Here is an 11,675-nt window from a genome sequence, read left to right as displayed (position 1 = left end):
ACAATTTTTGTCATAATTTTTGTCTTAATAACAGATTGTGTAAATTTCATTTTCTTTCCCTTTTCCTCCCCTCTTAAGTTGTACCCCCTTTTCAGTATTGTTCCCCTTTTTTTGTATGTAATAAGCATGGAAATAAAAAAGGGGGGAAAACATAAATAAAATAAAATAAAAACACTGAATGGAAAAGCAGAGTGGTACTATTTTGCTTCAACATGGAAGCAGCCATCCTGGGATCTCCAGGAAGGATGGCTCTCTGTTGACCAGCAAGCTCCGAACACAGCTGGGTCTCCAGCCAAGAGGCCCAACTCACCTGAGCAGGTGACGCAGGAGATGCCCTCAGCGCTCAGGTTGTACTTTAGGTCCAGCAGGACCTGGATGTTGGTGTCAGGCCTGAAGAGAAGGGGAGCCCGGCTTGCTGGGCGGAGGCGGCTGGCGAAGAAGACGGACAGAAGAAGAACGGAGAGGAAGAGCCCTGAAGGAAGAAAGAGAGAGAGGGTCAAAGATGGACCGTGCCAGCATCTTCTCACCTCGCATCCCACTTCCGCACAGGAACAATGTCAGCATTATAGCTGCTTTTTGTGACTGTGTACTAATGTTTATATGTAGAACACCTGAGCATGGGCTAAGTTTGTTTTACCTCTGTGGATTACTTTGAAAAACAAATTTTGTATCTGTGCACTGCTATTACTTTAGATCTGAAAATAGATTACATTTATGTATGAGTTTACATATATTCAGTGGGACCCGGGTGGCGCTGTGGGTTAAACCACAGAGCCTAGGGCTTGCCGATCAGAAGGTCGGTGGTTCGAATCCCTGCGGCGGGGTGAGCTCCCGTTGCTCGGTCCCAGCTCCTGCCAACCTAGCAGTTTGAAAGCACACCAGTGCAAGTAGATAAATAGGTACTGCTCCGGCGGGAAGGTAAACGGCGTTTCCGTGCGCTGCTCTGGTTCGCCAGAAGTGGCTTAGTCATGCTGGCCACATGACCCGGAAGATGGCTCCCTCAGCCAATAAAGCGAGATGAGTGCTGCAACCCCAGAGTCGACCACGACTGGACCTAATGGTCAGGGGTCCCTTTACCCCTTACATGTATTACATCTGAGCATGGATTGCTTTACCTCTGTTGTGCCATATGGGTCACTTTAAGAAAGAAATTTTGTATGTGTGGATTGCCAACACCTGTTACTCAAACCAATATTGTGCTTGCCCATATAATCCTGCTTATATCGTTGCTTACTGCAACCACAACTATGCTATAAGATACACTATCCTGTAATATTACATATGGTATGTACAGTTGTTTATGTTTTATTATATTAATTTTGCTGTAAAAATGTGAGAGATTACAATATTGTATTTATTTGCATTACCTAGAGCCTGTTCTACTGATGAAGCCTAGGATGGCAAAACAAAGCTAATATTCCGGAAGTCCTTGTCTTAGACTCTGTGAAAGGATTCTGTGGAACTCTAACAACCCTTCATGTGGATTATTGGACTCTTTGAACAGACAGGTGGAATAGATACTTATACAGTGGTACCTCGGGTTACATACGCTTCAGGTTACAGACTCCGCTAACCCAGAAATAGTGCTTCAGGTTAAGAACTTTGCTTCAGGATGAGAACAGAAATTGTGTTCCGGCGGTGTGGCGGCAGCAGCAGGAGGCCCCATTAGCTAAAGTAGTGCTTCAGGTTGAGAACAGTTTCAGGTTAAGTACGGACCTCCAGAACGAATTAAGTACTTAACCTGAGGTACCACTGTACATGTATGGACCTTATGCATGAACTGACTAGAGAATGAACTGATCCACTGGGTCTTCTCCATTTTTCATTGAACTTTATGAGACGTCCGTTGAAATCTATAATTTGATACAATGAAGAGTATATCTGATTTATTCAAAAGTACAGCCGCTTACGTCTTGTGAGTTTATTGAGCACTGTGGACCCAGCAGGGAATAAGGAGATGAGGCACAGCAGGTTGGATCCCGACTTAGAGTAGACCCAACTAACGTGTTAGACATGACTAACTTCGGCCCCATTTATTTTGATGGCTCTGCTCTGCACTGGATCCAACCCCAGGTGCTCAGGATAATCATGACTCGCTTGATGCAAGGAAGGGAAACAGTTTCCACCCTGAGGGCCCCATTCACACCCTGGACAGGCTTCTGGGGGGCCACACGTCAGTCGGGTGGAGGGAGCCAGATGGAAGAGCTGGCAGGGAAACAGCTAGGGCTCTCAATTTTGTTCCAGCCCTGCAAAACAGAGGAGGTTTCTATGCACACAGGACACACAGAGAGAGCTTTCCATTCTCCTTCCAAGCAAGGAAGAGGCATTATCACAGTTCACAGTCCTGTCAGAGGGGTGTGGCCAGGGTGTGTGTGGCTTAGGGGAGGTGAGTGTGGTCTGGGGTGGATAGGCGTGGCCTAAGGATGGGGGCATGGCCTGCAGAGATTCCTGAAGCCAAGTCAGAGAGACCTGCCAGGTGCCTTATGGCCATCTGGTCTGGAGTCTCCCACCTCTGATGTTATCCGAGCTTTGAGTAGTGATTTCTGTTTTGGAAAACCACATAAGCCACTTTAGGCAGGTGGGGGGAGTGCTAAGCATAGCATACTTGAGTCTCTTGTTCTACAAATTGTAATAACAGAAGTTTACATTCAAACCTTTCAATGGAATTGCTCTTATCTGTAATCCAATAGATTTGTTTTTTATATTGCTTTAATTTTATTAGCATTTAATTACTTTTTAATAATTATCTTTTACATGCTTTCAGCTCTTTGTATTTTATCTGTGTAGTTTTAAGCTGCCTCAAGTCCTGGTTTGGGGAAAAGCCAGGATAAGAATACACTGATTATGATGAATAATAATACAGTTTATTTTGATTATATTAATAATAATATAGTTTCCTTTGTGCATTTTGATTATATTAATAACAATATAGTTTCCTTTGTGCATTTTGATTATATTAATAACAATATAGTTTCCTTTGTGCATTTTGATTATATTAATAATAATATAGTTTCCTTTGTGCATTTTGATCATATTTCATTTGATCTGAAATACAGAAGTCCTTCTAAATTTCAGTGGTTGTGCAACTGGTTTCTACAGTTTGCAAACTGCTTTGGAACCTAATTGGGCATTGAGCAGAATATAAATTAATAGGTAATCATATAGCAATAAGTATTGGATCTCCACAAAACAGATCCAGGAATGCTTACCGACAATCACCCATCTGCTCTTCACGGCTGACCACAAAACCCAGACCTGGAGGAGCTCTTGAAGGTGAGCAATGAGATGCCCCTGGCTGTTATTCTTGGTGGGGAGTTGAAGACTGTCAGGCAGCACTGAGACCAAGGGAACATCTCCCATTTCCAGAGTCACTAGCAGAGGAACAAAGAACACTTTTAAGGACAAAGGCTCCTTTCCCTTCCTTTCCATCTGTCCCAAATCTTCCAGCATTCACCTTCACTGGGTTAACCACTGATAATGAGAGGGAGGGAAGTCCTTCTTCACACAGTGAATAAGTTAGACGGTGGAAGTCTCTCCCACAGGAGCCAGTGAGGGCCACCAACCCAGATGGCTTTAAAAGAAGGCTGGGCAAGTTCATTGAGACGGATAGGTTTGCTGTCAGTGCCGACGAGCCACCAATATTTATCATTCATTCCTTTTCTTCACATCCCACCTGTTCCTCTAAGAAGCTCTTGGGGGTGCACAGAGTCCTCCGCTTTCCCTTTTTATTCTCACAACAATCCTGTGAGGTAGGTTGTGCTCACTGCCACTGGCCCACGGTCACACCCAGTGAGCTTCATGACTGAGTGGGGAGATTCGAACCCGGGTCTCTGACCACTACACCAAACTGACTCTATCTTTTCTGAAGCAACCAGACCCGTACACAGATTGCCCACTGCAGTTGCACCCTAGATTTGTGCCAATGAGCAATAGCATATCTGCAGCTTTATTTTCAATCTCTCTCTCCCACCAATCCCAGGGGTGAAATTTGCAAAGCTTTACGATAATCCTCTTCGTCCCCCCAAAATTCTGAAATGATAACCCCTCCATTTAAAAGTAAAGGGACCCCTGACCATTAGGTCCAATCGTGGCCGACTCTGTGGTTGCGGCTCTCATCTCTCTTTATTGGCCGAGGGAGCCTGCATACAGCTTCCGGGTCATGTGGCAGCATGACTAAGCCGCTTCTGGTGAACCAGAGCAGCGCACAGAAATGCCGTATACCTTGCCGCCAGAGCGGTACCTATTTATCTACTTGCACTTTGATGTGCTTTTGAACTGCTAGGTTGGCAGGAGCAGGGACTGAGCAACGGGAGCTCACCCCATCGTGGGGATTCGAACGGCCGACCTTCTGATCAGCAAGTCCTAGGCTCTGAGGTTTAACACACAGCGCCACATGTGTCCCTTATCCCTCCATTTAGCACCTCCCTATTGTTAGTCTTGTTACCCCCCCAAAAAAAAATCCTGAAAGCATGGGTGTAGCCAGGGGGTTGGGGGGTCAGCTGCTACCCCAAAATCATATAAATAAAGAAAAATACTTAGCTAAAAGTAGAAATTGTCAATATCAATGTCACAACTAAAGGTCCCAACCAAAGACGAACGGCAACTTAAACTGACAGAATATGTACAACTTGCAGACTTCACATATAGAATAAGAGAACAAGAAGAACATACGTTTAAGAAGATTGGAAAACATTTATTGAATAGATGGGGAATAATTGTGTACAGCTGAAAAACGCTGGCAGCATTAAGATAAATTCAACAGTGTAATGGAATACTGAATGGTATAGTTTTTGTAAAATATGCAGGGATTTTATGATATGTAAACTGAACCATGGAAAGAGAAGAAGGGAAGTCATTGATGTCTTAAGGATGTAAAATGTTTATCTTAAACTGTAAAACAGAAATATATATGCGCACAGAAATCGTAGAAAAATTCTGACAGATTTTTCTGAGCACTTGGGGTCAAAAGAAGGTAATTAAGACAACTGTTGTGGAGACATTTCATTCAGAATCTGCTAGACAGAGCCAGAGAGAGGATGATGAGAGGTGGGTATTCTGGCCCCCCAAAAAACATAAATCCTGGCTATGTCCTTGCCTCAAAGTATGGTTCCTCCTCGGTTTAGCATGTTGGAGAGAAACACTCTCTTCCTTCATTATAATGACAGCCTCATGCATGCATACACTGAACCACCTTCCCTGCCCTGTTGACCTGAGGGGGTCCCCGGAGGAAATTGCCCTCCTGTCTCATATTATTCTAGAAACGCTGCAAAGAAGCCATTTCCATAAATTACCATGCAGGGCAGGGATGGCATATCAACGAGGCGAAGTGCCTGGCGAAGCAGGAATTTCGAGCACCCGGGGCTGTTTCCTGAGAGGCACCTGACCCTGGATTGCAAAGGAGCGCTTTGCGGGAGGAAAGGTTTGTGCAGGAAAACAAACTCTCCATCTGAGCAAATGCTCTTGGTGAGGAAGCAGGTCTCCCAAGTCAGCTCTGAGGCTTTCAGGGGATGGTGGGTGGGAAGATCATAGGAATAAAAATTTAAGGAGAGCCCGTCTGGATCGAGCCAATGGCCTGTCTAGTTCAGCACCCCATTCTCTGGGTTAAAGGTAGAATTGCAGAGTTGGAAGGGACCCCAAGGGTCATCTAGTCCAACCCCCTGAAATGCAGGAATCTTTTTGCCCCAGAAGGGTCTCAAACCCACAACCCCGAGATTCAGTCTCACTCTCTACCGACTGAGCTATTGGGATGGAAGAATCTGACACTCCCAATTCTCTGCATCTCCAGCCTTAAATTCGGTTTTCCACTCTTTTCTCCAGCAAAAGAGAATAAATTCTTATGCAAATTCTTCAGCATTTCAGTGCTGGTTTCTCCTCATACTTACATCTTTTTCTACACACTTTTGACTTTTGTTATGCTTGCAGACCCCTCCAAGTGTCCCTATTTTCCAGGGACGGTCCCGGATTTACAGAAGTTTCTGATTTGAACCCGTAATTGTCCCTCTTCACCTTAGGACGTCCCTATTTTCACCAGAGAAATGTCAGAGGGTATGTGTTTGTAGTTATGCAGTTCTTTTATATGTCGCAGGCTCCTTGAGCATGGTTTTGCTTTGGGAAGGCAGCAGACAAGTAAATTGAATGATTCGTTGATATAACTTTTTGCAAAGCGTTTCCCCTAATTATAACACATTTCTGCATATCATTTTCACAAATTTGCAAGGACCTTATGATCAGAGGATGGACAATAAATAAAATAATTACAGTAGCAACAATGACATGAAAAGAGCTTGCTAGGTTAGGACAGTGATCTACAGGTGAAACTCGGAAAATTAGAATATTGTGGAAAAGTTCATTTATTTCAGTAATTCAAGTTAAAAGGTGAAACTAATATATGAGATAGACTCATGACATGCAAAGCAAGATATGTCAAGCCTCTATTTGTTATAATTGTGATGTTTATGACGTACAGCTGATGAAAACCCCAAATTAACAATCTCAGAAAATTAGAATATTAAATGAAATCAGCAAAACAAGGACTGCAAATAGAGCAATATTGGACCTCTGAGAAGTAGAAGCATGCATATGTACTCAGTACTTGGTTTGGGCCCCTTTTGCATCAATTACTGCCTCAATGCAGCATGACATGGATGCTATCAGCCTGTGGCACTGCTGAGGTGTTATGGAAGACCAGGAAGCTTCAGCTCTTCTGCATTGCTCGGTCTCATGTCTCTCATCTTTCTTTTGGCAATGCCTCATAGATTCTCTATGGGGTTCAGGTCAGGCGAGTTTGCTGGCCAATCAAGCACAGTAATCCCATGGGCATTGAACCAGGTTTTGGTACTTTTGGCAGTGTGGGCAAGTGACAAAGTCCTGCTGGAAAATGAAATCAGCATCCCCATAAAGCTCGTCTGCAGAAGGAAGCATGAAGTGCTCCAAAATCTCTTGGTAGATGGTTGCGTTGACCCTGGACTTAATGAAGCACAGTGGACCGACACCAGCTGATGACATGGCTCCCCAAATCAACACAGACTGTGGAAACTTCACATTGGACTTCAAGCATCTGGCATTGTGTGCCTCCCCATTCTTCCTCCAGACTCTGGGTCCTTGGTTTCCAAATGAGATGCAAAAGCTGCTCTCATCAGAAAAGAGATTTGGGGAGCCATGTCATCAGCTGGTGTTGGTCCACTGTGCTTCATTAAGTCCAGGGTCAACGATAGCCATCTATCGTTCCTTACGATACGATAATAAAGATTATCATATCGCAAGGAAACCGTTCATTGTTACGGTTATGTTACAGCTCTTTTGTATGATCATGTATTGTACGGATTTTGTATTTATTTTGTAAAAAGGACACTGAGCTCAGCCCTGCCTCTCAGGGACTGCCTACCTGGCTCGTCTTCCACACTGAGCAAGGGGATGTCGTCATCCAGGTAAGGAAGACCGCCTGGCCCTGGACCACCTGCAGCCTCCGAGGAGATGAACAGCCCGTCTGAAACATGCAGGGAATTCGGCTTCACACATTTCTGGCTGCAGCTGCAGGAGAGGGAAGGATGGGTGCTGAGTGAGCAACTCAGGGCACTTTGCCCCTTGCAAAGCATCTGTGGGTCGTCATTGTCGACACAGCAAAGGGCAGATCGAGCGGATCGGGAAAGGGCTGTGCTCAGAGCTGGGCATCAGGTGCGCTTGATGTGCAAACAATTTCCCCTGCTGTTGCGCCAGAGGGTTTGAGAAAGAGACGTGCAAAAACTCACACATCCTCGCTGGATCCTTGCAGCACCGATGGGGAATCTGTGATGCTCTCAAGATGTTGCTGGACTCCAGCTTCTTTCAAGTCACCCCCCAGCCCGCAGCCAGTCTGGCCAAGAGCCAAGGGGGATGGGGAAAAGTTGTGGTCTAAGCAACACCTGAAGTGGCACAGGGTCCCCGGCTGGGGCTAATTGGAGCTGGAGTCCATCCAGTTGGAAGGCAGGGATGGAGAACCCGCAGCCTTCCTCATGTTGTTGGACTCCAACTAAGAGCATATGAAGTGCTGAATCAGGCCAATCGCCCATCTAGTCCAGCATCCTGTTCTCACAGTGACCAACCTATGTGAAACCTGCAAGCAGGATTCGAACACAAAAGCACCCTCCCCTCCTGAGGGTACAACAACTGGTATTCAGAAGCATCACTGCCTCTGACCGTGGGGGTCTCATCAACCCCAGCTGGCAGTGCCAATATTCAGGGATGAAAGGCGTTGCAGTCCAGCAACGGTTGTCTGGGGTGAGCCGGCAGCAAATCACACTGTGCAACTTGGAGTTAACTCTTTATTAGCAAGAACATGATCTGCACCGACTTGGTGGAGTGTCAGGCCTAATGAGCACAGCCTGGTAGGTCTTGCCCCATGGATCAGTTGCTGAGATTAAAAATCCCTGCCTCCCCGCAGCCCTTTAAGTCCCCTCCACTCCAGGGCTTCCCCAAGCAATTGAGGACTACACCTGCTGGCGGCCACCCTCTGCTCCGCCCTTTTCATGCCTCTTCTGGTTCTGGGAGACAAGGAGGGAAGGGAGCTCATTGCTGCCTGTTGACCTCCCACCTCCCCTGCTTCAGCTTCCACCTCTGATCCTGGAGTTTTCCTGCTACAGACTCTCCCAGCTCACTAAGCTCTGCCACCTCTTCATCTTCCGACACGTCCTCTCCCTAGTCTTCTCCATCTGACTACTCAGCATCATCCCAGTACCACTCCCCGGCCTCTGAGCTTCTTTCCCTTGGTGGTTCCCCATCTGGTTTCACCAACCATCCCTCTGTGTCCAACCAATCCCTGACAAACATATGGAGTGCCACAAGCTCCCAACCCCTGCCTTACAACGACCTTGCAGGGAAGGCCAGTATTATTGCATCCTCTTTTTCAGACAGATTTTTGACGCTGAATACGTGTGCTTTCCTTAGGCATCAATAATAATAATAATAATAATAATAATAATAATAATAATAATATTTATTATTTATTATTTATTATTTATACCCCCAGCCACTCTGGGCAGCTCCCAACAGAATATTAAAAACAAAATAAAACATCAAACATTAAAACCTCCCTAAACAGGGCTGCCTTCAAATGTCTTCTAAAAGTCAGATTGCTGTTTATTTCCTTGACATCTGAAGGGAGAGCGTTCCACAGAGTGGGCGCCACTACCGAGAAGGCCCTCTGCCTGGTTCACTGTAATCTCACTTCTCGCAGTGAGGGAACCGCCAGAAGGCCCTCAGAGCTGGACCTCAGTGTCCGGGCTGGACGATAGGGGTGGAGATGCTCCTTTAGGTCTACTGGGCCGAGGCCGTTTAGGGCTTTCAAGGTCAGCACCAACACTTTGAATTGTACTCGGAAATGTACTGGGAGCCAATGTAGGTCTTTCAGGACCGGTGTTATATGGTCTCGGTGAAAACCAACATGGGGTCCCTTTTGTCACCATGCCTCTTCCACAGGGTTAAGCTGAGAGGTGGTGAATGGCTCCCAGTAGCCCACTGAGCTCCCCTCCAGAGTGGGGATCTGAACCCTAGTCCCCCAAGTCCTAGTCCAACACCCTAATCACTATGCCTCACTGGCTCTCAGATATCACAATTGTTCAGCCATTAGGCCATGTGACCAGCTGCCCTCTGCAAGCTCCCCTCTGACAGCTCAGTCAATGAACCTCACCTGGCTTGGCAGGCGTTCTCCAAGGGCGACAAGTAGAGGGACCAGACCCCGAGGGCTGCAGGCATGATGAACAGGACTGCCACCCAGCAGCAGGAAATGATCAGGGACATGAAGAGGCCAAAATCGTGGACAGCGGGGATCTGCAGGAGAAAGGAGAGATGGAGGCGGATTTCAATTCTGTTTGCATTTAGGTGGCGTTGTGGTCTAAACCACTGAGCCTAGTGCTTGCCAATTAAAATGCATGTGCATGGGCCTCCTCCGACCCAGATGTGTACCAGAAATAACACTTGCGCATGCGCACAAGCTATTTCCGGTGCTCCTCTGACCTGGAAGTGGGCACCTGCGCAGCGCTGCACCGGTAAGAGCAGGCGGCGGTTGCCACGGGCCAGATATACAAGTCCCTCGGGCCTTACCGTATTTTTCACTCTATAAGACGCACCAGACCACAAGATGCACCTAGTTTTTGGAGGAGGAAAACAAGAAAAAAAAATATTCTGAATCTCAGAAGCCAGAACAGCAAGAGGGATCGCTGTGCAGTGAAAGCAGCAATCCCTCTTGCTGTTCTGGCTTCTGGGATAGCTGCGCAGCCTGCATTCGCTTCATAAGACGCACACACATTTCCCCTTACTTTTTAGGAGGGAAAAAATGAGTCTTATAGAGCAAAAAATACGGTAGTTTGGGGACCCCTGGACAAAAGTTAAGGAAGAAAGAGATTAGAAGGATCTGGCGAGGGAAAGCAGGTGGGCAGAGGAGAGGAAAAGAAAAGGCAGAACTGGAGGATCTGGAGTTGAAAAGGGGGACGGGGGAGAACGAAGCTCATTTTAAATGTGCCAGAACTGAGGAGGCAGACCAATGCCTCAGTGCATTTGCAGGAGAGCTAAATGAAGAAAAGAAGTGAAAGGAAAGCAGCCGCCTGAACAAAACACAGGCTGTTGACTTCAGACTAAACGTCGATTCCTTAAACCATTATGATACGATACGATATGATAATCTTTATTGTCATTGTCCCATAAAGAACAACGAAATTGAAAAAATCTACATCAGACATTCAAAAACCAACAAGCCTGCTATCCTAGCTATTCCAGTCTGGTTAACCCCCTAAAAACTCTGATACCCCATAATTAAATACAATATACTCCCACAGAGACTACCTTACACTGCGTTTAAAACCAAAATCGCATTTGGATAAAAACTGTTTCTCAGGCGGCTAGTCCTAGTCTTTATAACCCTGTATCTTCTTCCAGAAGGCAGAAGCTGAAAGAGATCATTTCCGGGGTGCGCACTATCCTGCACTATCTCTGCAGCTTTCTTATGGCACCTGGAAGCATAGATTTGATCCAAGGTGGGAAGAGTGCACCCAATTATTCTCTCCACAGTCTTTACAACCGTGGACATCACTTTTTTATCCTTTATGCGAGGGGCGGTGATGCTTGTGTTGTATTATTTCCTCATTGTGGCATCGCCACGGGCAAGCTCCACGTCCTTCAAAGTTATAAGCAAAGCTCTCCTGAAAATGCTTACCTGGGAGAAAATGTTGGCTGCGTATGCCGCAGCTGTGGTCAAGGAGGTAAAGAAAGTGGCTTTGCCAGCTGTCTGGATGGTGTGGACCATGCGGAGGTGGAGATCTTTCAAGTGTGTGGCCTGCCGGTAGGTGTTTATGAAAACAAACACGTCATCCACACCTGAGATCACACAGAGAAGAAGAGATCAATCAGAACCTGCTCAGAATCAACCAGCATGGTCTTCAGCTGATGTCAGGCTCCACAATATTAAAACCTACCCCACTATGAATGTCTATCTCCCAAGTGAATGTCTATCTGAAGGAGCGTCTCCACCCCCATTGTTCTACCCGGACACTGAGGTCCAGCACCGAGGGCCTTCTGGTGGTTCCCTCACTGCGGGAAGCCAAGTTACAGGGAACCAGGCAGAGGGCCTTCTCGGTAGTGGCACCTTCCCTGTGGAACACCCTCCCACCAGATGTCAAAGAGAACAACAACTACCAGGCTTTTAG

General features: G+C 46.4%; 1 protein-coding gene across 5 annotated transcripts in view; it reads right to left on the bottom strand.

Annotated features, from left to right (window-relative positions):
* The window catches only part of DISP3 (dispatched RND transporter family member 3), an 88,186-nt gene that overhangs the window by 22,677 nt on the left and 53,834 nt on the right, over positions 1 to 11,675 (bottom strand). For all 5 annotated transcript variants that reach the window (XM_082229792.1, XM_082229793.1, XM_082229791.1 and 2 more), the window contains exons 6-10: positions 11,186 to 11,346; positions 9,665 to 9,804; positions 7,385 to 7,530; positions 3,210 to 3,371; positions 311 to 472 (exon numbers count right to left, since the gene is read on the bottom strand). In XM_082229792.1, the coding sequence (XP_082085918.1) occupies positions 311 to 472; positions 3,210 to 3,371; positions 7,385 to 7,530; positions 9,665 to 9,804; positions 11,186 to 11,346 (771 nt within the window). The remainder of the gene's footprint in view (positions 1 to 310; positions 473 to 3,209; positions 3,372 to 7,384; positions 7,531 to 9,664; positions 9,805 to 11,185; positions 11,347 to 11,675) is intronic.

The sequence above is a fragment of the Podarcis vaucheri genome, assembly GCF_965113315.1.
Source record: "Podarcis vaucheri genome assembly, chromosome: 7".
Lineage (NCBI taxonomy): Eukaryota > Metazoa > Chordata > Lepidosauria > Squamata > Lacertidae > Podarcis > Podarcis vaucheri.
Note: the sequence above shows the minus strand (reverse complement) of the source record. Positions and strands in the feature narration are given on the sequence as shown.